Raw genomic sequence first — 25370 nt, 5'->3', positions numbered from 1 at the left:
TTATTGATTATTTGACTGGTGACATGGAGTGGACGGTGTATGAGTTTAATTGATTGTTTAAGGTGTGCTACTTGTAAGCTAGCAATTTAAAATCTTAGAGGAATCATGGTTGTTTTAGAAAGATGACCCACCAAGTGGGTGAAGGAGAAGACCATGTTTTATAAATTAATTGAATAAATTATCGGCGTTGTACCTTTTTATAAAATATAAAAATATTTTTTAAAATAATCGAAGAAAAATTATCCATGTTTTATTTTAAAAAAAAAATTGGGCTAAACTTGGAATGCGTGAAATGCCTAGTCCGGTCCCTGCCTAGATCAAGACACAATTTATTTCTTTGCAGACTGTGTCGGGTATGGCAAGATGACTTGAACATTAACTAAGAAAAAGAAATGGACCCTTTGGATGAAGAAGGACTTGACTCTCATTAAGCCATTTTTCCATAGCACAAAGGTAGCGATTCTTGCACTTGCATGCCTAAATTGAATGGATTAGTTCAAAGAATTCGTCTCTTATGAACATAAGCAAGCATTTATCAACAAAGTGTCAGCAGCAGTTTTACCAGTTGCCTGGCAGGAAGAGGCTCAGCTAAAGCCGTGGTGGCAAGTTCCATATCTTCAAGAGAATCCTGCGAGGCACTTCCAAGCCAAGCGAGTTAACTGAAGCTTCACGGTTCATCAACTTCGTGATCTCATCAGAGACTTTGTTAGTCGATTTGTCCACATATCGTCCACATGTTCTCCTACAACACTGAAAAGCAATCAATCAATGATCGTAAGTAGGGAAGATAAGTTTGAAACTTTAGGCATCACAGTAAATGCAAAATGCACCTGGAATCAGTTGAATCAAAAATGATTCCCCAGACATCCAATTTTGAGAAATGAGCTTGTTTGAAGCAAGAAAACGATGGTGTTGGAATTCCAATTCAAAATCTATTCCAGTTTGATTTTGAAAGACCACAACAATCCAGAGAGTTTGTTTGGAACAAGGAAAAAATATGGAAAGGGAATCCTGATTTTGATATGTTCCATTTAAATAGAAACAAATAGTAATTAGAATTCAAGTAAATAACATGCAACTATCTGATTGAGAACTTTATATGTGATAGATAATACCGATTAATTAAGTGGTTTGAAACCTTAGTAATTGACATATTATTGAGAAAGTTACAAACCCATTTCTTAGATAGAAAGCTTCTATATTTCCTCTTTCTCAGTGAAGTATTTCTATTATATTCCCAGTCTTATTTCTCAAGACATATAATTGGCATTTAAGTTATGGACAAGCTTTATAAAGATTCCCTAGCCAAGTTTAACAACTGCAACATCTTTCTTGCTTCTATTTGGCAAAAAAAAAACAAAAGTTTGCTTTTAGAATGGTTTACCTTTCCATGGGAATTCATAATCATTGTAGCCTGGATCCTACTGTCATTGGTGAAAATTGTCTAGAACCAGTAGAATCTCGACGTGATTGTTTGACAAATGGATGCTTCAAAAGTTGAGCAGCTGTGGGCCGATCATCAGGATTAAATCTTAAGCACTTTTTGATGAAATCACGAGCCTCTTCAGACAATGAATTAGGAATAACTGGTAGTTCACCACGACCAATCTTATAAAAAGCTTCTATCTGTAGTCACAGTTACCAGAAAAAGAAAAGAAGAATCAGAACATCCAACGCTCACTTAAAATATAAGTTTGTTCTAACTGATTTATGTGAACCATCATGGATTCTATCATGAACAAAACTCTTGCTTGAAGTAAATTGACTAGAAATAGTGTAAAATTAAACATATGGATCGCTCACCCATTCTAGGTTAGGATAAGGAGGTCGACGAGTCAACATCTCTAAAACGGTGCAGCCCAGGCTCCATATATCAGCTGAAGGTCCATATGGCTTGGTCTTCACAACCTGTTATATAAAAATGATAAGATATGATAAAAATCTCCTCATGGATTACAAATGTAAATATGGAGCATATATATGTATCAAAAGAACATATATAAACATATCTCTGGCATCAACAATGGCCCAGCAATAATAGACATATCAAGGAGAAATTCAGCATATAAGAAATTTGAATCCCTATTTTCAATTAACTAATGTAAAGAAGAATTAAAATAACAATCTCAATCCATAAATTGGCCAATCTCATTGAAGCCACCATACTTATACACGAGCTAAAAATATGCATGTGTCTATCGAAAATTGATTGGCTGACTACTTGCCAAAGAAAGTGCATTTAGAAAATCAATCAAGTTGGAAGTCTAATTCATCTGGGTAATAACAAGATTATCTTCTTCTTCATCTAACTGACTAGGTCATACATGAAGGTGCGTAGGCTAGTCTGTAGAAGGATGATTTCAAATATTCTCTATGGTACCAAATCCACCACAAAAGATTTTGCTTTTTTAATAATGCTCATAAATACATCGAGTGAAAATTATAAGATAAGCTTCAGTAATTCTGAAATGCATCTTCAATTCATTATTCCATGCATAAAGTAGCAAATTGCAGCTGGATATTTCATGGTAAAGCTAAAGGGAAATTAAAATGTGTTTAACATATATAGGTTAACTGCATAAATACAATCATATTCAAATTCATCAGTAAATCACAGAATGTTTTCTTGGACTAACAGCAATATTGCCAACTTGTCACTTCCAAACTGAGGAAATAGTTAAATTATGTGGCACAAAAGGATGGTATGATACCTCTGGAGCCATCCAATACACAGTTCCTTTGCAAGATTTTGCCCAGTTGAACTTAGATATCTGAAGGTTCAACAATATTTTTAGAATAATAAACTAATTGTCCTTCATACTCATCAACTGTGAAGATCAATAAAAGAGAAAGACCTCTTTTGCCAAGCCAAAGTCAGCAAGCTTCACTGATCCACTTGCATCAACCAAAATATTTGCACATTTAATATCTCTGAGAAGAAGAAAAGGATATAATTTTACATGATTACCCATAGATACATACAAAACCACAGACTTTAGAATCATTATAAGTAATTAAGAAGTCCACCTTCTTTAGATGCCAAGTGAGAAAATTCATGAGTCATGGAAAATTTCTGATTAATACCTTCAATATTGTTGGCGCTCTCTAAACACACAATATTTTTTGTATATCAAAGATGGTAGAGACATCAATGCAGAAACCTAATAGATGAATGTTATATGATTCCCTAAAGCAAATACAGGAACCAAGGACGAAGAAGTGCCAGTACCCTATTCATAGATATCCATACTAAGAAATTTTATCAACTTCAATGCTTGCAGTTTATAATGAGTGAGATCTCAAGTAATATCCATACTTACTGATGATGGAAGTGTTAGCATGTAGCAAAGCTAACTTTGATCTGTTTTGCTGCAAGCTATATATGTTTTGGATAAAGTTTGGAATAGATCTACATTTCTCATTTGCATAATTAACTTTCCATTTTTATAGGAGTCTCAAAGTTATTATCTTCAACCATTTTTTAAGATGTGGTGATTAGTTCAGAATAATTGAATTAGGGCAGACCTCAAGGTTGACTGCAATCTGGAAGTGTTAAGGTACATCAAGTCTCACAAAACTAGAAGAATAAATCAAGGTGCAAATCACGTCTCCTTTCTCTTGGCTAGTTAGCCTCTTCTCCCTCGATTGGACCTTTCCCTGCAGATTATTCTTTCTTTCATGTCATTTAACTTCTTTTTACACATTTCTTTTTTAATTTTATTGTCCCTTAGCAAACACTTTTATGATAGAATTATTAATTATATAATACGATGAAACTAACAATCTTCTGGATTCATCTGAAAGAGCTACGCACACTCCTGTCACATCCCTACAATGAAAATCAGCTTCTTTTTTTTTTGAAATCTTGATATTAGATCTAAAATGTTTTGCTCCTACAAGGTTTCACCATCAAATTTCAATGTTTTTCTACTCATCTACTTCCAAATAACTAGACATCAAAATAGCTATGGTCTTGTGGCTCTATTAAGATTATAAATTCCAGTGTCATTGACTAGAACAATACTATCAATTTTTAGAACCAACTTTTATTGTCTGACAAGTCAAGCATATCCTAGTTAGCATGACAAATTTCATGATAAAAAGGTATCAGGAAGACCCATGTGGTGAACCAATCTATAAATAAAACCAATCAGTCTAATGTCAAGATGAAATTTGTTGGTAACTGAATCATTTTTAGGCCTCAAATAAAAATCAGTTGCATCTATACATTCAGATTCACCTGTGCACCACGTCTTGACTATGCAGATAATTCAGTCCTTCCAAAATTTGTTGGGTATAAGCAGACACTTGAGAGTGATGCAGATGATACTTCTGATAAATTGATACCAAAGATCCTTGAGTAGCAAGTTCAAGAAAGATGAACAATTTTGAACCATCCTGCAAAATTAGCACATGTATTTTTTTATTATAGAAAATCACTATATTCCAAAAAGAACAACAATAAAAATTTGAAATTATATTGATTAACCAAAATGCAAACAAGAATATAAATAGCTGATCAACAACTCTAAATCATGTTTTCTTTGTCATTGTTGGAGTATATAAAAATTCTTGCATGTATAAAGGTACAACATTTAAAAGCATTTTTTATTATGATAAAGCTATAGAATGTACTATTTATAGTCTGGCATCATTCCTAGCCAATCTTGGTCATTTGTTGTTGCAAAGCATTGTATGTCATGTCATAACTCCAAGGTTGACATCCATTAAGCCTTTAACAATTCATGAAATGTTATCTTGAAGAGTTGATGCAACAAAGTAGCATATAGTAACTAAAAATTGAAACGAAACAAGGTTTCATAATATCTCATATTAACATATGGTTGGAGATGGGGAGAATAGTTGAGGTGGATTTTATCCACTGAGCATATTGAGGACAAGCATAATAACTGGTGAAACATGAAGTGATATCTTGTGCTGGAGGAGAAGAATCTTCACAAGGATACCACATTCATTGCAAATCAGAGATCATCTTGTTTCATGTAATGATCATGGAGATCTCTGAAAAATGTATTGATATGGGAGGAATGCAGATGAATCCACAATAACAGAAACAAAAGTCATGACAGTTTATTTACCTTGTCTGTTCCATAAAACTGAATTAGATTCTGGTGTGTGAAACGGCTCAAGAATGCAATCTCCTGAAGGCAAAGAGTTGAAGCTAGAGGTTTAGAGCAGCAATTATTGGATGCTACTGAGTAAAAAACTCAACTCTTATGAACTTAGGAGTTAGGAAAACTAGTAAAATTTGTTTGGTCAAAGTAAAAGATACATAATGAACTCCACATAAATCACAGCTGGATAATGTCAAGCGGTGGTATATTAACCTGCTCCATCTGAAATATGCGTTGTTTGGCATCGTTTCCTTGGTCAAGCAAGGAGACTTCTTTGACAGCAAGGAAAAATCCATCACTGAAAAGATGAAATAAACAGGAAATGGGATTAGATTAGCTATATAGCATACTACTTATCAAGTAATGGAAGAAAAAAGAGATTGCATGCAAATGGATAGGGAGCCATGATCTATATTGTTTGTGCAATAGCAAGAATAGGTACTTACTCGCTGATAGCCTTAAATACAGTCCCAAACGAGCCACTGCCAAGGTATTCGACTCTCTCCCAAAACAACATACTCCTCCTCAACATTGCGCTTGGTGTTACTATCACCTCTGCTGACGAAGAGTCGGCAGGATTCACCGATGAAGGGTCGCCACGACTCTCCCATGTCGATTCAGTAAGCTCACTGTCCGTTTCCCCCAGCCTCATCCTCAAATCGTCCCTGTCATGGCTTGATTCTACATAAGCTCCCTTCCCAGTGTACTTCCCATCCTCGCTCACCTGATCCTCATCGGATTCCGACAGTCTCCTCTCCTCATCATCTAGTCCGGAGGTAGGACGTTCTTCATCACGATCCGGAACAAAATACTCCAAGGAGCTGCGGTCGTCGCCACGAGGCAGAGAGATCGGAGACGGAGGACTGAGACTCAATTCAGTCATCCTCGGCAGCATAATATTCGAAAGATCAACCGCTCGCCTAACCCTCTCACCTCCTCTACTAAGATCAAGAGGAGGTACAGGTATGCTGTTCACTGGCTCCTTAACCCTCCGTTCGGTTAACACCGTGGGGGGAGATTGCGACAAGGAGTCGCGGGGAGGGGTAAAGGCAAAGTCGTCGGAGGACAAGCTATGCGGAGACCGCGAGGAGGAATCGCGGGAAGTGGTAAAGAGGAAGTTGCCGCCAAAATGTTCTAGACCGCGACGACCGTGGCTTTGGGGGCCGCTGCTGCTCGGTAGCAATCGCTGCAGCCTCGGTAGCAATCGCCGCTGCCACCGAGCGGCCGCCTCGGAGGCGGCCGGAGGCAGCGGCGACTGCCACCGAGGCGACAGCGGCCGCCTCGGAGGCAGCGGCCCAGCGTCGATTAGGCATTAGGAGGAGCGTGTGGGGTGGCACGTCCGCGGGGACGGAGGAAAAGAGGGGAAGATGAGTCTTAAATAAGCGCTAGGGTTTCTGTGGGACGGAGGAAAAGAGGGGAAGATGAGTGCTTAAATAAGCGCTAGGGTTTTTGTTAGAGTTTAGTATTCTGTTAATTTTTGTCGTCAGGTACATTTAATTTTGAAAAATTTCATCATACTTTCCATTTGTATTGAATCGAATAAAAAATAAATACTTAGTTTTTTTATTAAACATTTTGATTGTCCTAAAAAATTTAAATTTATATAAAATGACATGCTTTGCTTGATTTTTTTATTAATATATAATTTTTTTAGAAAAAGTAAATCTATTAATAAGTTTTAATTAAAAGTTATTGATAATTTAAAAGAATAAAAAAAATTATTTTAAATATTAATACTTATGTTTTTAACGGATTTTTAAATTTATTCATATTTTTATTTTTAATTTGGGGTTTTAATAAAAATATAATATATATAAAAGAATATTAATAAAAATATAAACTTTTTTGTTTTCTAATTTTTAATATTTAATTATAAATAAATAAAAGTGAAATAAAGGAAAAAAGAAAAGAATATTAAAAATATATATAGCCTCTTTTAAACGGTTTAATTTAATCTAATATGTACTTTTCATTATTTTAAGCTTTATCGTATTAAAAAACCCATGAATTGTAACTTTTTCTTCTTGGATGAATATATTTATTATAATTTTATATCATTTAATTATAATATTTATTGATCGTCTAAATATAAATTAATTAAAATATTTATTAATCATTTAAATATATATTTATATTATTTTAAATGTGTTTTTAAAAAAATTTTTTATCTAACTTTGATTTTCTTTTTAATATTCTTAATTTTTTATTTATTCAAAAAAAAAAGACTAAGATATTAATGTGAATTAAAAAATGTTAATATAAAAAATTGGCACTTTAAGTGTGTTAAGAGAGTTAAATGAAGAATCGTGTGCTTCAAAAAAATAGATTTATTGCCAAATGGATTTTTCTAAAAAATAAAAAAATAAATCTCAGTCAGTTTCATGGACTCAATCTCGACCCCAGTTTTCCACCGACCCCCAGTAAATCGGGAAGCGCACTCGGGGGCGGTCCAGGTCCCACGGAAGTTTTCCACCGACCCCCAGGGTAAATGCCCCGGGTTCCCCATTTGGAAGCAAATATACCATAGCTGGGGATCGAACCGCGGGTCCCTAGGTCACAACCCGGATGTCCTACAAACACCATTGCCCCGGGGGAAAATAAGGGATTTTTTAGTAATCGACCCCACCGTCGAAACGGCCCCATAGCACCCCCTAGGTTGATAAGGTTGATAAGAGCTTACTGCCGAAACAGCACCTTAGCCGAGCTAATACTTGAATCGCACAGCACCTCAGTCAACTAATATATGTTGCTAAGAGGATTCGAACTCGAAACCTCAAGCAACAGGTGTCTCCATGCTTACCACTTGGGATAAGACAATTCAACAAAATTGTAATGGGTAAACTTTTTATAGTGACCGACCCTACCGCCGAAACGGTCTCATATCAGAAAACCCCATAAAAATTTTTTGAAGGTATGGTACCACTAGGCATGATTATACGTGGACTTATTGTAACATTATCGAAGAATCTGCTTTTTCTAAAAGGATCATAATCTTGTTCGTATATGATAGGACAGCTAAAGGCACATAAAAAAAACATTGAACAAGGACAAAAGTGCCGACTCATATTTTTCTTTCCTCAAATGATTTGCTTTCGTATTTGATAAATGTCTCATCATTGTAACTGGTGAAAACTTGCCAAACGCTTTAGAACTGTAGGGATCAATTACTAGGTTTTATTTTCCTTTATCATAGGGTATCAAAATGTTTCTATTTTTCACATTTCTTCTTTGTTTTCTGCAATTACCAGATGATGACACTGGGAAAACAGCAGCAATTGTGATTGGTCTCATATTTGGTGTTGCTCTCCTTATCATGTTTCTCACCTTCCTCAGAAGAGCTGGAAACTATGGTTTGCTCTCTAATCCCCCTCTTAAGTCTCCTTTTTATTTTGGAAAAAGAAAAAGAAAAAGATCATTATTTTGCTTTTTAAAATTTTACCTCCTATTGAATCGTCAAAATAGCTTTTGAACTCTTTAATTATTAATATGATTATTTTGATGGAAAAGTAACATGAGAGATTTTTGTCATATTAAAACACATCATTTTCTTCCATCATATAAATAAATTAACAACGTTAATGATTTGAGTTGAAATCACAAAAATTTTTAATATAGGGGTGTATTTTGACTATTTTGAAATCTTAAAAGGCATTTTAAAAAATTAAGAATTTCCTTTAATAATTACTATTTTTTTTAAAAATACCCTTCAGAATTTGATTAATATGAAAATCATAGAAGATATTTCACTGTTAATTAATTCAAACTTTGGAGGTCATTTTAAAAAAAAACAAACATTAGGGGAGCTTTTAAAAATCACCCATCCTTTTGAAAGAAGAAGATAGGTTTGGGAGTTGAAATGAAAATTTCAATTTATTTTATATCTGCAAAATACCATGCACTCCAATTAATCATCAACTTAAAGTTGTTCTTGAATAATTTGCAGGAAAAGATTGATCTAAGATGTGGTGGCCCAGGTTTTCCTTTCTTTCGACTTTTTTTTTATGAGATAGTTCTTTTTGAGACAAATTGCTAAAAGATTAGAGTGGGTGAGAAGTTGGAAGAAGTGGGGACGAGGAATCATGAATCATGGTTGTGTTAGAGACGTGACAAAATGGGAGAAATCAAATTATGAAGAAAGACCATGTATAAATTAATTCAATAAACTATCTATGTAGCTTCATCTTTCTAATAAAATTATTATTATTATTATTATTATTTTGAGAGAAAATTATTGATTTTTTGACTGGTGACATGGAGTGGGTGGTGTATGAGTTTAATTGATTGTTTAAGGTGTGCTACTTGTAAGCTAGCAATTTAAAATCTTAGAGGAATCATGGTTGTTTTAGAAAGATGACCGAACAAGTGGGTGAAGGAGAAGACCATGTTTTATAAATTAATTGAATAAATTATCGGCGTTGTACCTTTTTATAAAATATAAAAATATTTTTTTTAAATAATCGAACAAAAATTATCCATGTTTTATTTTTTTTTAAAAAAATTGGGCTAAACTTGGAATGCGTGAAATGCCTAGTCCGGTCCCTGCCTAGATCAAGCTCAAACATGATACAATTTATTTCTTTGCAGACTGTGTCGGGTATAGCAAGATGACTTGAACATTAACTAAGAAAAAGAAATGGACCCTTTGGATGAAGAAGGACTTGACTCTCATTAAGCCATTTTTCCATAGCACAAAGGTAGCGATTCTTGCACTTGCATGCCTAAATTGAATGGATTAGTTCAAAGAATTCGTCTCTTATGAACATAAGCAAGCATTTATCAACAAAGTGTCAGCAGCAGTTTTACCAGTTGCCTGGCAGGAAGAGGCTCAGCTAAAGCCGTGGTTGCAAGTTCCATATCTTCAAGAGAATCCTGCGAGGCACTTCCAAGCCAAGCGAGTTAACTGAAGCTTCACGGTTCATCAACTTCGTGATCTCATCAGAGACTTTGTTAGTCGATTTGTCCACATATCATTTGCCCACATGTTCTCCTACAACACTGAAAAGCAATCAATCAATGATCGTAAGTAGGGAAGATAAGTTTGAAACTTTAGGCATCACAGTAAATGCAAAATGCACCTGGAATCAGTTGAATCAAAATGATTCCCCAGACATCCAATTTTGAGAAATGAGCTTGTTTGAAGCAAGAAAACGATGGTGTTGGAATTCCAATTCAAAATCTATTCCAGTTTGATTTTGAAAGACCACAACAATCCAGAGAGTTTGTTTGGAACAAGGAAAAAATATGGAAAGGGAATCATGATTTTGATATGTTCCATTTAAATAGAAACAAATAGTAATTAGAATTCAAGTAAATAACATGCAACTATCTGATTGAGAACTTTATATGTGATAGATAATACCGATTAATTAAGTGGTTTGAAACCTTAGTAATTGACATATTATTGAGAAAGTTACAAACCCATTTCTTAGATAGAAAGCTTCTATATTTCCTCTTTCTCAGTGAAGTATTTCTATTATATTCCCAGTCTTATTTCTCAAGACATATAATTGGCATTTAAGTTATGGACAAGCTTTATAAAGATTCCCTAGCCAAGTTTAACAACTGCAACATCTTTCTTGCTTCTATTTGGCAAAAAAAAAAAACAAAAGTTTGCTTTTAGAATGGTTTACCTTTCCATGGGAATTCATAATCATTGTAGCCTGGATCCTACTGTCATTGGTGAAAATTGTCTAGAACCAGTAGAATCTCGACGTGATTGTTTGACAAATGGATGCTTCAAAAGTTGAGCAGCTGTGGGCCGATCATCAGGATTAAATCTTAAGCACTTTTTGATGAAATCACGAGCCTCTTCAGACAATGAATTAGGAATAACTGGTAGTTCACCACGACCAATCTTATAAAAAGCTTCTATCTGTAGTCACAGTTACCAGAAAAAGAAAAGAAGAATCAGAACATCCAACGCTCACTTAAAATATAAGTTTGTTCTAACTGATTTATATGAACCATCATGGATTCTATCATGAACAAAACTCTTGCTTGAAGTAAATTGACTAGAAATAGTGTAAAATTAAACATATGGATCGCTCACCCATTCTAGGTTAGGATAAGGAGGTCGACGAGTCAACATCTCTAAAACGGTGCAGCCCAGGCTCCATATATCAGCTGAAGGTCCATATGGCTTGGTCTTCACAACCTGTTATATAAAAATGATAAGATATGATAAAAATCTCCTCATGGATTACAAATGTAAATATGGAGCATATATATGTATCAAAAGAACATATATAAACATATCTCTGGCATCAACAATGGCCCAGCAATAATAGACATATCAAGGAGAAATTCAGCATATAAGAAATTTGAATCCCTATTTTCAATTAACTAATGTAAAGAAGAATTAAAATAACAATCTCAATCCATAAATTGGCCAATCTCATGGACCATACTTATACACGAGCTAAAAATATGCATGTGTCTATCGAAAATTGATTGGCTGACTACTTGCCAAAGAAAGTGCATTTAGAAAATCAATCAAGCTGGAAGTCTAATTCATCTGGGTAATAACAAGATTATCTTCTTCTTCATCTAACTGACTAGGTCATACATGAAGGTGCGTAGGCTAGTCTGTAGAAGGATGATTTCAAATATTCTCTATGGTACCAAATCCACCACAAAAGATTTTGCTTTTTAATAATGCTCATAAATACATCGAGTGAAAATTATAAGATAAGCTTCACTAATTCTGAAATGCATCTTCAATTCATTATTCCATGCATAAAGTAGCAAATTGCAGCTGGATATTTCATGGTAAAGCTAAAGGGAAATTAAAATGAGTTTAACATATATAGGTTAACTGCATAAATACAATCATATTCAAATTCATCAGTAAATCACAGAATGTTTTCTTGGACTAACAGCAATATTGCCAACTTGTCACTTCCAAACTGAGGAAATAGTTAAATTATGTGGCACAAAAGGATGGTATGATACCTCTGGAGCCATCCAATACACAGTTCCTTTGCAAGATTTTGCCCAGTTGAACTTAGATATCTGAAGGTTCAACAATATTATTAGAATAATAAACTAATTGTCCTTCATACTCATCAACTGTGAAGATCAATAAAAGAGAAAGACCTCTTTTGCCAAGCCAAAGTCAGCAAGCTTCACTGATCCACTTGCATCAACCAAAATATTTGCACATTTAATATCTCTGAGAAGAAGAAAAGGATATAATTTTACATGATTACCCATAGATACATACAAAACCACAGACTTTAGAATCATTATAAGTAATTAAGAAGTCCACCTTCTTTAGATGCCAAGTGAGAAAATTCATGAGTCATGGAAAATTTCTGATTAATACCTTCAATATTGTTGGCGCTCTCTGAACACACAATGTTTTTTGTATATCAAAGATGGTAGAGACATCAATACAGAAACCTAATAGATGAATGTTATATGATTCCCTAAAGCAAATACAGGAACCAAGGACGAAGAAGTGCCAGTACCCTATTCATAGATATCCATACTAAGAAATTTTATCAACTTCAATGCTTGCAGTTTATAATGAGTGAGATCTCAAGTAATATCCAAACTTACTGATGATGGAAGTGTTAGCATGTAGCAAAGCTAACTTTGATCTGTTTTGCTGCAAGCTATATATGTTTTGGATAAAGTTTGGAATAGATCTACATTTCTCATTTGCATAATTAACTTTCCATTTTTATAGGAGTCTCAAAGTTATTATCTTCAACCATTTTTTAAGATGTGGTGATTAGTTCAGAATAATTGAATTAGGGCAGACCTCAAGGTTGACTGCAATCTGGAAGTGTTAAGGTAGCATAAGTCTCACAAAACTAGAAGAATAAATCAAGGTGCAAATCACGTCTCCTTTCTCTTGGCTAGTTAGCCTCTTCTCCCTCGATTGGACCTTTCCCTGCAGATTATTCTTTCTTTCATGTCATTTAACTTCTTTTTACACATTTCTTTTTTAATTTTATTGTCCCTTAGCAAACACTTTTATGATAGAATTATTAATTATATAATACGATGAAACTAACAATCTTCTGGATTCATCTGAAAGAGCTACGCACACTCCTGTCACATCCCTACAATGAAAATCAGCTTTTTTTTTTTTGAAATCTTGATATTAGATCTAAAATGTTTTGCTCCTACAAGGTTTCACCATCAAATTTCAATGTTTTTCTACTCATCTACTTCCAAATAACTAGACATCAAAATAGCTATGGTCTTGTGGCTCTATTAAGATTATAAATTCCAGTGTCATTGACTAGAACAATACTATCAATTTTTAGAACCAACTTTTATTGTCTGACAAGTCAAGCATATCCTAGTTAGCATGACAAATTTCATGATAAAAAGGTATCAGGAAGACCCATGTGGTGAACCAATCTATAAATAAAACCAATCAGTCTAATGTCAAGATGAAATTTGTTGGTAACTGAATCATTTTTAGGCCTCAAATAAAAATCAGTTGCATCTATACATTCAGATTCACCTGTGCACCACGTCTTGACTATGCAGATAATTCAGTCCTTCCAAAATTTGTTGGGTATAAGCAGACACTTGAGAGTGATGCAGATGATACTTCTGATAAATTGATACCAAAGATCCTTGAGTAGCAAGTTCAAGAAAGATGAACAATTTTGAACCATCCTGCAAAATTAGCACATGTATTTTTTTATTATAGAAAATCACTATATTCCAAAAAGAACAACAATAAAAATTTGAAATTATATTGATTAACCAAAATGCAAACAAGAATATAAATAGCTGATCAACAACTCTAAATCATGTTTTCTTTGTCATTGTTGGAGTATATAAAAATTCTTGCATGTATAAAGGTACAACATTTAAAAGCATTTTTTATTATGATAAAGCTATAGAATGTACTATTTATAGTCTGGCATCATTCCTAGCCAATCTTGGTCATTTGTTGTTGCAAAGCATTGTATGTCATGTCATAACTCCAAGGTTGACATCCATTAAGCCTTTAACAATTCATGAAATGTTATCTTGAAGAGTTGATGCAACAAAGTAGAATATAGTAACTAAAAATTGAAACGAAACAAGGTTTCATAATATCTCATATTAACATATGGTTGGAGATGGGGAGAATAGTTGAGGTGGATTTTATCCACTGAGCATATTGAGGACAAGCATAATAACTGGTGAAACATGAAGTGATATCTTGTGCTGGAGGAGAAGAATCTACACTAGGATACCACATTCATTGCAAATCAGAGATCATCTTGTTTCATGTAATGATCATGGAGATCTCTGAAAAATGTATTGATATGGGAGGAATGCAGATGAATCCACAATAACAGAAACAAAAGTCATGACAGTTTATTTACCTTGTCTGTTCCATAAAACTGAATTAGATTCTGGTGTGTGAAACGGCTCAAGAATGCAATCTCCTGAAGGCAAAGAGTTGAAGCTAGAGGTTTAGAGCAGCAATTATTGGATGCTACTGAGTAAAAAACTCAACTCTTATGAACTTAGGAGTTAGGAAAACTAGTAAAATTTGTTTGGTCAAAGTAAAAGATACATAATGAACTCCACATAAATCACAGCTGGATAATGTCAAGCGGTGGTATATTAACCTGCTCCATCTGAAATATGCGTTGTTTGGCATCGTTTCCTTGGTCAAGCAAGGAGACTTCTTTGACAGCAAGGAAAAATCCATCACTGAAAAGATGAAATAAACAGGAAATGGGATTAGATTAGCTATATAGCATACTACTTATCAAGTAATGGAAGAAAAAAGAGATTGCATGCAAATGGATAGGGAGCCATGATCTATATTGTTTGTGCAATAGCAAGAATAGGTACTTACTCGCTGATAGCCTTAAATACAGTCCCAAACGAGCCACTGCCAAGGTATTCGACTCTCTCCCAAAACAACATACTCCTCCTCAACATTGCGCTTGGTGTTACTATCACCTCTGCTGACGAAGAGTCGGCAGGATTCACCGATGAAGGGTCGCCACGACTCTCCCATGTCGATTCAGTAAGCTCACTGTCCGTTTCCCCCAGCCTCATCCTCAAATCGTCCCTGTCATGGCTTGATTCTACATAAGCTCCCTTCCCAGTGTACTTCCCATCCTCGCTCACCTGATCCTCATCGGATTCCGACAGTCTCCTCTCCTCATCATCTAGTCCGGAGGTAGGACGTTCTTCATCACGATCCGGAACAAAATACTCCAAGGAGCTGCGGTCGTCGCCACGAGGCAGAGAGATCGGAGACGGAGGACTGAGACTCAATTCAGTCATCCTCGGCAGCATAATATTCGAAAGATCAACCGCTCGCCTAACCCTCTCACCTCCTCTACTAAGATCAAGAGGAGGTACAGGTATGCTGTTCACTGGCTCCTTAACCCTCCGTTCAGTTAACACCGTGGGGGGAGATTGCGAGAAGGAGTCGCGGGGAGGGGTAAAGGCAAAGTCGTCGGAGGACAAGCTATGCGGAGACCGCGAGGAGGAATCGCGGGAAGTGGCAAAGAGGAAGTTGTCGGACGACAAGCGTTCCTTCCGCGCCTCCTCCCAGACGGATGACGGGATCCCGAAATCCTCCGGATCGGAGAAGCCGAGATTGCGGCAGATTCGATCGAACTCGCCGTCGAAACCCCGCATCCTCAGGTTGGGCAGGTCGCCGTACGGCGTGCTGGGGTCAAAGTGCGGTGAGGTTCGGGGAGTCTCAACGTCGGCAGCGACCTCATAGCCGACGTTCTTGAGGGCCTTGCTGCGGTCCAACCGCCGTCCGCTGCCGCTGCCGTGGTGCGATCTTGAACTGCCGCGGTCCATTACGTGCGGTGCTAGTCTTTGACTACGGCGACGGAGGAGGAGGAGGAGGAGAAGATGGAGGCGGCGGCCACCATTCTAACGCCCACAAATCGGACGCCGCCGTCATCTTTAAACAATTGCTTTGGAGTCACGCGATCGCGTCCCCAAGTCGTCTTAACGCCGTCGGCCGTGTTCCACGTGCTGGGTAAAACATTAATTAAAATATTTGAAACAATTTATTTTAGCCGGATAAATTTCTCTTTCTAATTGGCAATTAAAATCACATAGGAAAATGAAAGAAAATGAATCACACACACACACACACAAAAAAAACAGAATAGAAAATAATTTTAATATCACATCTAGACGACGAAAAATAATCTATTTTCTCCTTAAAATTGTTCCTCAAAAAATATTTTACATAAACAAATTATTTTTCCGACAAACAAACAAACAAACCATATCAGAACTATTTAGCATCATCCTCTTCAACTCTCACCTTACAAGCAGATTTTGATCAAGAATCCTCCAAAGGACACAAGTATCAGCAGTTCATCGAAAACCTCCAATGGAGAGAGGAAGCGGAGAGTGCCGAAACATCTTATGGTTTTCATGAGGGAGCTTGATCTTCACCTCTGAATCAATTTCAAGTTTGTGTACAGTACAGCGCGGCCTTTCTCCCTTTGTTTGATGTCAAAATGGTCGGACAACACACAGATATCCCATTAGAACAAAGCACTCCACACTGCTCCATCTCCTTCACCACACCGTTCATGGACATCCTTCATCTTCTCCACAGATTTGCATATACCACTGCAGCTCCAGTCAAATGATGCGATGCAAACATTTCCAGCCTGGGCTTTCCACTCGCAATCTGAAAAAAGTAATTGGATATAAATACAACTATGAATTCTCGTGCAAAAGACTGTGCCAGAGAGTGCCCGATCGACCTGGCGGAGTTCCACAGCACATACTCCTCTCATCAATGTGTTCGACTTCCAGACCGATGAACCATGAACCTAGTGATACATCTTCATTAGCATACTTGTGCAGTATCGGCCTGACATTGACAATTTAGTTTGTTTAATGAAGTGAATTATATGCAACTTATAGATAAGTCATTAGTAAGAAAAGAAAATCCATATAACCACCCTTACTGGTTGATTGAGATATATGTAGCAAGATCCTTCGAGATAGCGTAAATCTGCCCAGTTGCATGGCGGAAGTACTTGTTTCCTTCTTCTCCGAACTTCCAGTATTCAGGTTCATGGTACTTAACATTCCTGGAATTCATATTTCACAATCTTTAGGGAATTTTGCTGATTCACAGTATTACAAGAGGAAAAAGGATACAAGAATATTACTTATCGGAAAGTACTGGCCCAGACTTCATACACCCTATGTAGCTTCTTGGTTTTGATCTATGTCGAGCAAGAGTCGTGGCTAGCATACCTGTATACCATTCAAATCCTAATTTATATAGCATTGTCTATGAATTCTGTAACTTGGGATGCATAATTGAGTACCCTAATTTGCACCTAGATTGACATGAACATCATCATCCACCTTGACATAGAATTCAGCATCCCAAATTGAGACAGCAGTTGAAAAGAATATTTTTGTTTTTGCAGAAAGTTCATGGTAACCTTCAATATGATCCTGCAATAAAGATGCCATGAAGATTCAGGCCCAGCAAATAATCTGAAAACACCATGGCAGTCAGAATATTTGAGATCCTGGAATGATATCCATTACCAGCCTAAGAAAGTCATTGTGCCGAGCTTCCTCTGAATCAATAGCCTTATCCAGAATGCTGTTAGAGGTAGCACTGTGCCAAAAACATGGATGTTTAGGGCTTCTAATGATGGGTAAGATTATTATCTGATATAGTGTAACTCACAATAAATGGCTTGAAACACGAAAGTGGATACTGGAGATAAAACACACAATATAGATTAGCGGTTCAAAATTAGTTTTTTAACTTTTAAAATGAGGCTTATCTTTCACAAAAGATACAATATAAAGTACATCACACAACATCATAGTGAGACTTCTCTTTGGAGTTATTAACTAGTTCCTCATCCACCTTGGCCTATGAAAAAAAACCACTTCCACCACAATATCAATAGGCTTTCCTGACTATTTCATCGAAGCATATTGATGATAGTAGTACATTCTTTCAAGTTCCAAATTCAGTAACACCAAATGAATGCACACTGTAGCATGCTTATCTGAAATATTGTCACAGATACCTGTAGCAGTGTTCACAATCATTGTTCTATTAAAAGTTTTAAGCTACTTGTATACAAAGAAATAGCTTATAATTCATTAAAATCTGCAGTAGTATGAACATAGTGAATTATAGTCAGTATATTAAGGCCTCATAGTTTCTGATTAGTCACCACATAGGCATGCTTCAAGTAATGCAAGAATCGTTAGATGCAGAAACACTAGATGTAAAGTTGAAGAAAGAAACATATCATCAGAAAATAAGAAAACAAGTTAAGCACTAGATGTCTACAAAACAAGGTTAATTGTTTCAAACTTTACATGGATTTAACACTGACTTTGTCAAGAATACCTTGCAGATACAATTACGCTCAATACGGAACTCAAGCATAAAGTGCAGAGTAGAGCATTTATTAGTAAATAAGGAGAGATAAGCTAAAATAACAAATAGATACAAGTGGGACTCACATCATACCAGAAAGATATGCATCAGTATGGCAAAAGAGGTTCAACAAAGTTTCTTGGAAAACGATTGAAAATCAAGTGCACACGATTCATGAAACCACAAAGGAGGAAAAAAATATCAGCAAGAATCAAGAAGAAGGTTCTTTTACTTACCTATGGCCGATTGTGAACCGAATGACAATTCCTTTTTCATGCTCTAACTGTTGAAGATTTTCGCCTAATTAATGGAAAAAAAAAGAGAAAGGGAGAAGCTACTTAATAGAATGTATGAATAAATCGTTAAAAGATGGTTCACATACTATCAATACAGCGACAGCCCCAAAAAATATTCAGTTAGAAAATAAGCAATCACCAAATTCAGTAAAGATGTGATCTTTATAGAAAGAATCACTATTTTCTAATCTACCTTGTGGCATCCATGTCGCTCTCACCGAATCCCTTCTCTTCCTGCTACTGAACGCAGTATTTATCCCGATCACCACAAAAGCCTTCTTTCTTTGTTCACTCGAAGCATCTGCTGACGGCGAGCCATCTGTGCCGATCAATTCCCTTGAGCTCCTCTTCGCAGCCAACTCCATTTGAAGCGTGGATATCGCCTTGTCTAAAGATCTGGCACACAATGCGCCCTACAAACTTTAGCTCTTTTCCTCAAAATACAAAAAATAAATAAATCAAAAATCAATAATATATACTACGCACTGAATTGCCTCATGTGTTCTGCTAACTTCGCCCATTACATCCTTATCTTCTGTATGCTTCTGCAATCAAGTACAGATTTTTAATCACCCAAACGCCAAATCCAACAATTTGAGAGCAAATAAGGAAGCAAAACAGACCCTTTTGGTGCTACAATCTTCGGAGATGATTTGGAGCTCCTGTTCCTGCCTTCGCCTACTCGAGATGATCTGGTTGTTTGCATCCGGAAACGCCCAAAACCTAATCACAATCAAAGACCCCAATTCCATTCCAATCAAAATAAGACCTTTTAACACGAAAAATGAAAAAGAGTACAACTCAAATCTGACTTGTCCCTGAGAAGCATTCCGAGAGAGAAGCTACACAAGCAGAGAACTATCATCCATCGCGGTGACATTCTCCGATCGTAACTGCCGCCGCCGCCGCCGCGCCCCCGCATCTCAGCTTCTTAGCGCAAGCTTCTCGAGCTCAAAGACCCAGAATTGATCAAACAAACCCTCTCAGTTGGTATCCTACCGATCGATTTCAAGCAGATGTTGGTGGAGGAATCACGGAACTGGATCGGGTGGGAGTTTGTCGTGGCTTGGTGGCATCGACGTCGATCCATCTCATTATCTCAAGCGTTTCCAAAGCTTAAGTAAATAAGACTCATGTCGGTTCTTGGTCTGAACGATGAACTATTTGTCCTACATGCATTCTACCCAAAATTCCACCTTCTGGGGAATTCGTTTTAAGACTGGGACCGACGCAGTACCACCACTACCAGAGTAGGTACACTCTAGGCATTTTTGAGCCTGTGTGCAAATCATCATATAAATACGTTCTAAGTTTATACCAATCGGTTCATTCGGCAACTCAACGGGCCCCACACGAAGGAGAAGTGGTATCCAACCAAATAATATGGAAATATTTTTTTATAATATCTCGAATTCATGGAATCTATACTACAACATGCATTGAGACATGTCATTAGAAAAAAGATTTTTTTTTCATTAAAAAAAGGGATTTGAAATTTAAATTTTTTTAAATTGAGTTTGTTTAGAAATGAAAAATTATGGATTGGAATGTGCATTTGCGTTTATGTTTGGTAGATGTGGAATTTTCCAAGTTTGGGTTTGAATATTTTTTAGGGTTTAGGAATGTTCTAGGATGGAATGGAAGATACGAGATTTGATGCTCACGGCGGTAGTTAATTTTGAAGGGTAGATGAGATTTGAGATCACCTTAAATTATTACTGATATGATTAGTGTTTAATATGTTTTATATTACCCTAAAGTATAATAAAATTTTATTATTATATCATTTTAGAGTTTAAAAATATTTTGAAGGCGTGATAACAAATTAAGGGAATAAATTAATTTAATTTTTAAGCGGTGAAATACTAAAGATAATTAATAATTTTGAACAAATAATAAGTTAAAATAACATATTATGTTAAACTGATGTAAGGGTGAGTTTATATCAAAGGTTATTCTAAAGAGTTTATATCAAAGGTTAAGAGTTCAAATCCATAACACTCTCAAGATTGTTAATTTAAAAAAATATTAGTAGCATGTCCTTGATGAGAAGAGAATAAATTAATAAAAAATCATAAATTTTATTTTAAATAAATGAAATAAATTAACTTTTGCACCTCACACGTCCTTGATAATTAAATAAGTAAACATGTTTATATTTCACAAGAATAAATATTACTAACTAGTTATAGGTTTCTTTTTCTTTTTAGAGAAGGATATAACTTTTTTTCTATAATCTTCATTAATTGGTTTTATAATTATGTTATAATAAGTCAATATTTAAAATAATAAAAATTCAATACGCCCGTCTAGCTCAGTTGGTAGAGCGCAAGGCTCTTAACCTTGTGGTCGTGGGTTCGAGCCCCACGGTGGGCGTTTGTTTTTTAAATTTTTTGTCCACATTTGCACGGTTGGTCCAATAACTTTTTCTTCTTGGGCCAAATCGAAGCTTGTTCTTATAGCCTGTAGGTTGCTTTCTTTCAATTTAACCCCTATTTTTACAATCCACAGGCGTTCTTATAATTTGCCTCTTTTCTTTTTGACCCTCGAAATTTAGAAAATCACGAGACAAGTTAAAGCAAAATAAAAAAAAATCCTCTTTCAACGTTAACACTTGTGCTCCTTTTTCAAAAATAGCAAAAAATGGCCTGATTGGTTTGTGACAAGAACTCTCACTCCAATTTTAAAGTTAAGATTAAATTCGACCATAGATTGAAGAGTGATTTACTTTAATCACATCTACATTCTGATCAATTTTAAAATCGAAGTCCAGATTTCCGCTACAAATTTGTGACATTTTTGCGACAAGGATCCCAACTGTTTTCAAAAATAGCAAAATCACTGATTGGTTTGTGACAAGAACTCTCACTCCTATACGACAAATAAGATTACAATCACATCTACATTCTGATCAATATAAGTGCACTTACGATGACTGACAATAGCACCTTATTGAAGTAGTGATAAGTTCTTCATTATGTCGAACTCTTTCGCGATACATTCTTCGATCATACACGTCATAAAAATCAAAAGAACCATCTGTACCGTGAATGAAGCTGCAACTTGCACTAACAAGACGAAAAATAGCATGTGTAGGATTATTAATTCTCTTGTTGCATTCATGTTCTCACATCTTTTAACATCCCACCTTTATCCAGCTCTGCGACTAGATCTTTCAGTGACGGAACTTTATTGGCCAAGGTCCTGTACAATCTCGAATACCTGGCTCTTGTGCCATCAGCTGTTCGTGCGAGGGCTAGCAAGCTAATTGCTTCAGGCAATTGATCAAACACCATTTTGATCTCCTCAAAGCTCATATCAGCAAGAACTGAAGGCCTTGGAACAACTCTGATGATCTCACCGCCCTTGGGCTCCTCCACACGTGCATCTGCTTTGATGACTAACTCAGAGCTAGAATTTGCGCCACATTTCACAATGAAGGGGGCTGTAGAACCGGTGTTGAATTGTAACACATTCCACTGTGATACAATCTCTGCACTGGAAGTCGAATCTGCTTGTGGTTGTAATGCTCGTGTTTCATCATCAAGGGAATCATCTCTTTCAGGGATCATCTGCGAAAATAGGATGATTATATGTTAGACTCAGGAATATGAATCATTCATCTTCACTGTCTTTGTCACTTCAGCTGATGTATTGATCTTCTCCAACTCGCCTTAAGTGAATGTTCACCAACAGACTATTCAATACATCAAACCAATTGAAGGAGAGTATTACTAGCTAGATTTTCAGTTAGCAAACACAATTGTAGAAAGGAATGACAAAATATATGTGAAATCTTGTACTCAAACATACCTCGACGAGTTTACGAGCATCTAAAATTTGCTTCTTAGCACATGGATGATCAATGTCAAGGAGTGATGGCATTCTCTCCAAGAGTTCATCCAGACTCGCAAGCATCGCTTTCTTCTTCAATTTAGTAAGAAAACTTGTTGAGGTCTGTCTCGTAATTTCCTGCAAAACGAAAAGTAAATGTTTGTTTTCAGCTGGGAAAACCAAGACTATTCCTCCAGGAGGTAACCAGAAATGAGCAAGGAGACAAAAGATACCTTGACTTCTTTTAAAATGGTATCCAACGAAATGAGAGATGCCAATCTCGCATCTTCAGCAGCCGTAGAAGGATTTCGGATAGGCGAACCCCCTTGTTCTTTTGTTAATAATGCTGAATCATTTCTCATTTGTTGCAGAATCTATAAAAGAGAAGCAGCGGCAGAACTCAGATTTCTCTAGTGAGTAAATATTTCAAAAAAGGTAGCATGGATTTAAGAAAACCATGTATCGTAAGACAATTTGATAAACATGTTTTAGAGCAAATTAAGAACATTTCTTAATAACAAGCACAATAATAGAATGATCATTATCAAGTCATGTTAGTCCCACTTGAATTTAGCTGCATAAACCTTATGCTCCATTGGGTTCCATCCTAGGGTATATATCACTAGTGCAAAGACAAACCAAAATATGTTGAGGTAATCATGATCTCAAACTGTCGATTGGTAAATTAGCACAGTCAAAATATATCATTTTGACAGTCGATAAATGTCAATGTCACCCATGTCAACAATCTCGGTGGTATCAATTGAGACATGAAAATTACAGTGATCGAACCTTTGCCTTTGATTTCATATATACGGCCACAAGGAGAAGAGAAAACACTATAAATAGAGGGGAAGAGAAGCACCAATTGAAGCAGCACCAGCATCAACAAAGTGTCACTAGTGTCGAAAAAATTGATACATATCCATATCTAATACTTGTATTTGTTCCAAGTCTATTTGTCTCAGTCACTTTCACTCTCAATGATTAACCATACATACAGAGATGTGGAGAAATCAATTTTAATATCAAATGTCATACGAGCATTATTTAATTTGGGTCTTAAAAAATTAAGGAATTAATCTAACTTGGATGTTACAAGAACCAAGTCTCTCATTCGACACATGACAATAACTTTGGTAACAGTAGGCATAGACACTTGTTATAATTTTTGTAACTTATTACTATAAAATTTTGATTTAGTTAACTCTCTATGTTATACATTTGAAGATAAACAAGCTAAGCGAATAGAAGAGCATTAGAAGTATTAAAACTCATTTAAGTTAATCTTGACATGAAGCATGCCAAACCGTGACTATCGCTACAAACTCTACCATTCTGCCACCAAAACTCCAGTACAGTACAATACTTTAACCTCCAAAGAAATTATTTCTCTATAGAAAATTTACTATAGATTCCATACCTTTTTCATACAATGATACACTCACTAATGCTATTAATTTCTTAGAATTTTTTCAACACAGATTCCATAAAACATTAAATAAAAGAAAAGCCATTATTGAATCGCAGCTTTTTGAAAAATTTTAGTTAAGATAGGAAATTGAGTGGTTCAATACCTTTTTCCTCTTATGATCAACATATTCCAGAGCTGATCGCAGCTTATTGACGTGGGCTCTGTTGCCAGAGTACCTGCTATATCCTGTTTAACAAACATATAATTAAGAAAGTTCCAAGTAGGAAATTTACCGATTGAGAGAGAAATTGAAAGTACTTCAACTAAGACTGATGGTTTAGCATTTTAAATTACTAAAGTAAGCACATCATGAAGTATTAAAAAATGGACTGTTATCATGGATAACAGGATAAGACATGGAGATGTGTAAACAAGGATATTTCAAATTCCCAGTTAAAATTCATGTATAAAAAAGAATAGATACTCATGGTGTGTTTGATTCAAGGAAATAGAATAGATATTCTAAGGGAATGGAATGGACATGATATATTATGAATAAAGATTCTTTAATTCATAGAAGAGTAGATAAGGAATATCTAGCACTATTTTTGAATTAGAAACATTACTAGGAATAGACAATGAGTTGTTTTGACAATGATAAAATAGCCCTAAATGAAATATTTAGTCAATTCATCTCTAAGCTAAAAATGATTGCCTGGCCCTGGTCCAGTGTTAATTTCAGGTGAGTAGACAATCACTTCAATCAAATTTGTTGACCTCAGTCAAACCGATTCCAGTTCAGGCAAATCCTATCCAAGCTACCTGAACTTAACCAAACTTCACTTTGCTTAACTACCTTTGGACATATTCCTTATAGGTGAGAACCAGCTCCTGAAAGGATGTAATTATTAGCCATAAAACTCTGAAAATATGCAATCATTAGTAGAGTAATAGTAGCACCTTTAAGTGTTGCAATTGTGATGCATAAACCCGCTTGGTGTACTCAGACAAAAGTTGGCCTAGAGCATCAGTACTTGGAGGCTGTGCAGTACCAAGACCAGCCATCCATCCATCCATAATAGCAGTTGACAAAAGTTCTAGTTGGCTATTTGAACTTCCACCGACATAATCAACACCCACAACAGAGGAAATCATAATTCTCTGCAAGCCATGACCGAATTTGGCGCTGCAGCTCACCAGCTGGTGTATGAACAAAGAGTGCAGCAAGTGAATGATTTCCGATTGCAAAAGCTTTAGCCTCCTCAGTTATTTCCCGAAGCTTTCCTCCAGTGGCATGCTGTCTCCATGTCTCC

At 35.9% G+C, this 25370-nt stretch overlaps 2 protein-coding genes, 1 non-coding gene and 1 pseudogene across 3 annotated transcripts; 1 reads left to right on the top strand and 3 right to left on the bottom strand.

The window, feature by feature from the left end:
• Nucleotides 1-356: 356 nt before the first annotated feature.
• LOC141818786 (uncharacterized) lies at nt 357-15977 on the bottom strand. Its single transcript, XM_074706229.1, has 17 exons — nt 14956-15977; nt 14723-14807; nt 14474-14536; nt 13615-13772; nt 12231-12306; nt 12087-12146; nt 11185-11289; nt 10796-11007; nt 5582-6415; nt 5349-5433; nt 5100-5162; nt 4241-4398; nt 2856-2931; nt 2712-2771; nt 1804-1908; nt 1385-1626; nt 357-742 (listed from the first exon to the last, which is right to left on the bottom strand). Exons 1-16 carry the CDS (start codon nt 15921-15923, stop codon nt 1405-1407), a joined length of 3330 nt encoding a protein of 1109 aa, XP_074562330.1. The 5' UTR covers nt 15924-15977; the 3' UTR covers nt 357-742; nt 1385-1404.
• Nucleotides 15978-16271: 294 nt separating this feature from the next.
• On the bottom strand, nt 16272-19883 carry LOC141818787 (beta-1,3-galactosyltransferase 7-like). The gene is made up of 11 exons (XM_074706230.1): nt 19622-19883; nt 19433-19532; nt 19296-19354; nt 19003-19205; nt 18750-18813; nt 17658-17730; nt 17441-17561; nt 17267-17354; nt 17060-17185; nt 16853-16962; nt 16272-16776 (listed from the first exon to the last, which is right to left on the bottom strand). Exons 1-11 carry the CDS (start codon nt 19729-19731, stop codon nt 16628-16630), a joined length of 1203 nt encoding a protein of 400 aa, XP_074562331.1. The 5' UTR covers nt 19732-19883; the 3' UTR covers nt 16272-16627.
• A 1229-nt stretch (nt 19884-21112) lies between these two features.
• Nucleotides 21113-21185, top strand: TRNAK-CUU (transfer RNA lysine (anticodon CUU)). Its single transcript has one exon. It is a non-coding gene; the product is annotated as a tRNA-Lys (tRNA).
• A 631-nt stretch (nt 21186-21816) lies between these two features.
• Nucleotides 21817-25363, bottom strand: LOC141818788 (kinesin-like protein KIN-14L; annotated as a pseudogene).
• Between the last annotated feature and the right edge of the window lie 7 nt (nt 25364-25370).

The sequence above is a fragment of the Curcuma longa genome, unplaced genomic scaffold (assembly GCF_044706935.1).
Source record: "Curcuma longa cultivar G26 ecotype Majalengka, Jawa Barat unplaced genomic scaffold, ITB_CL_G26_1.1 contig_25976, whole genome shotgun sequence".
NCBI classification, from domain to species: Eukaryota; Viridiplantae; Streptophyta; class Magnoliopsida; order Zingiberales; family Zingiberaceae; genus Curcuma; species Curcuma longa.
Note: the sequence above shows the minus strand (reverse complement) of the source record. Positions and strands in the feature narration are given on the sequence as shown.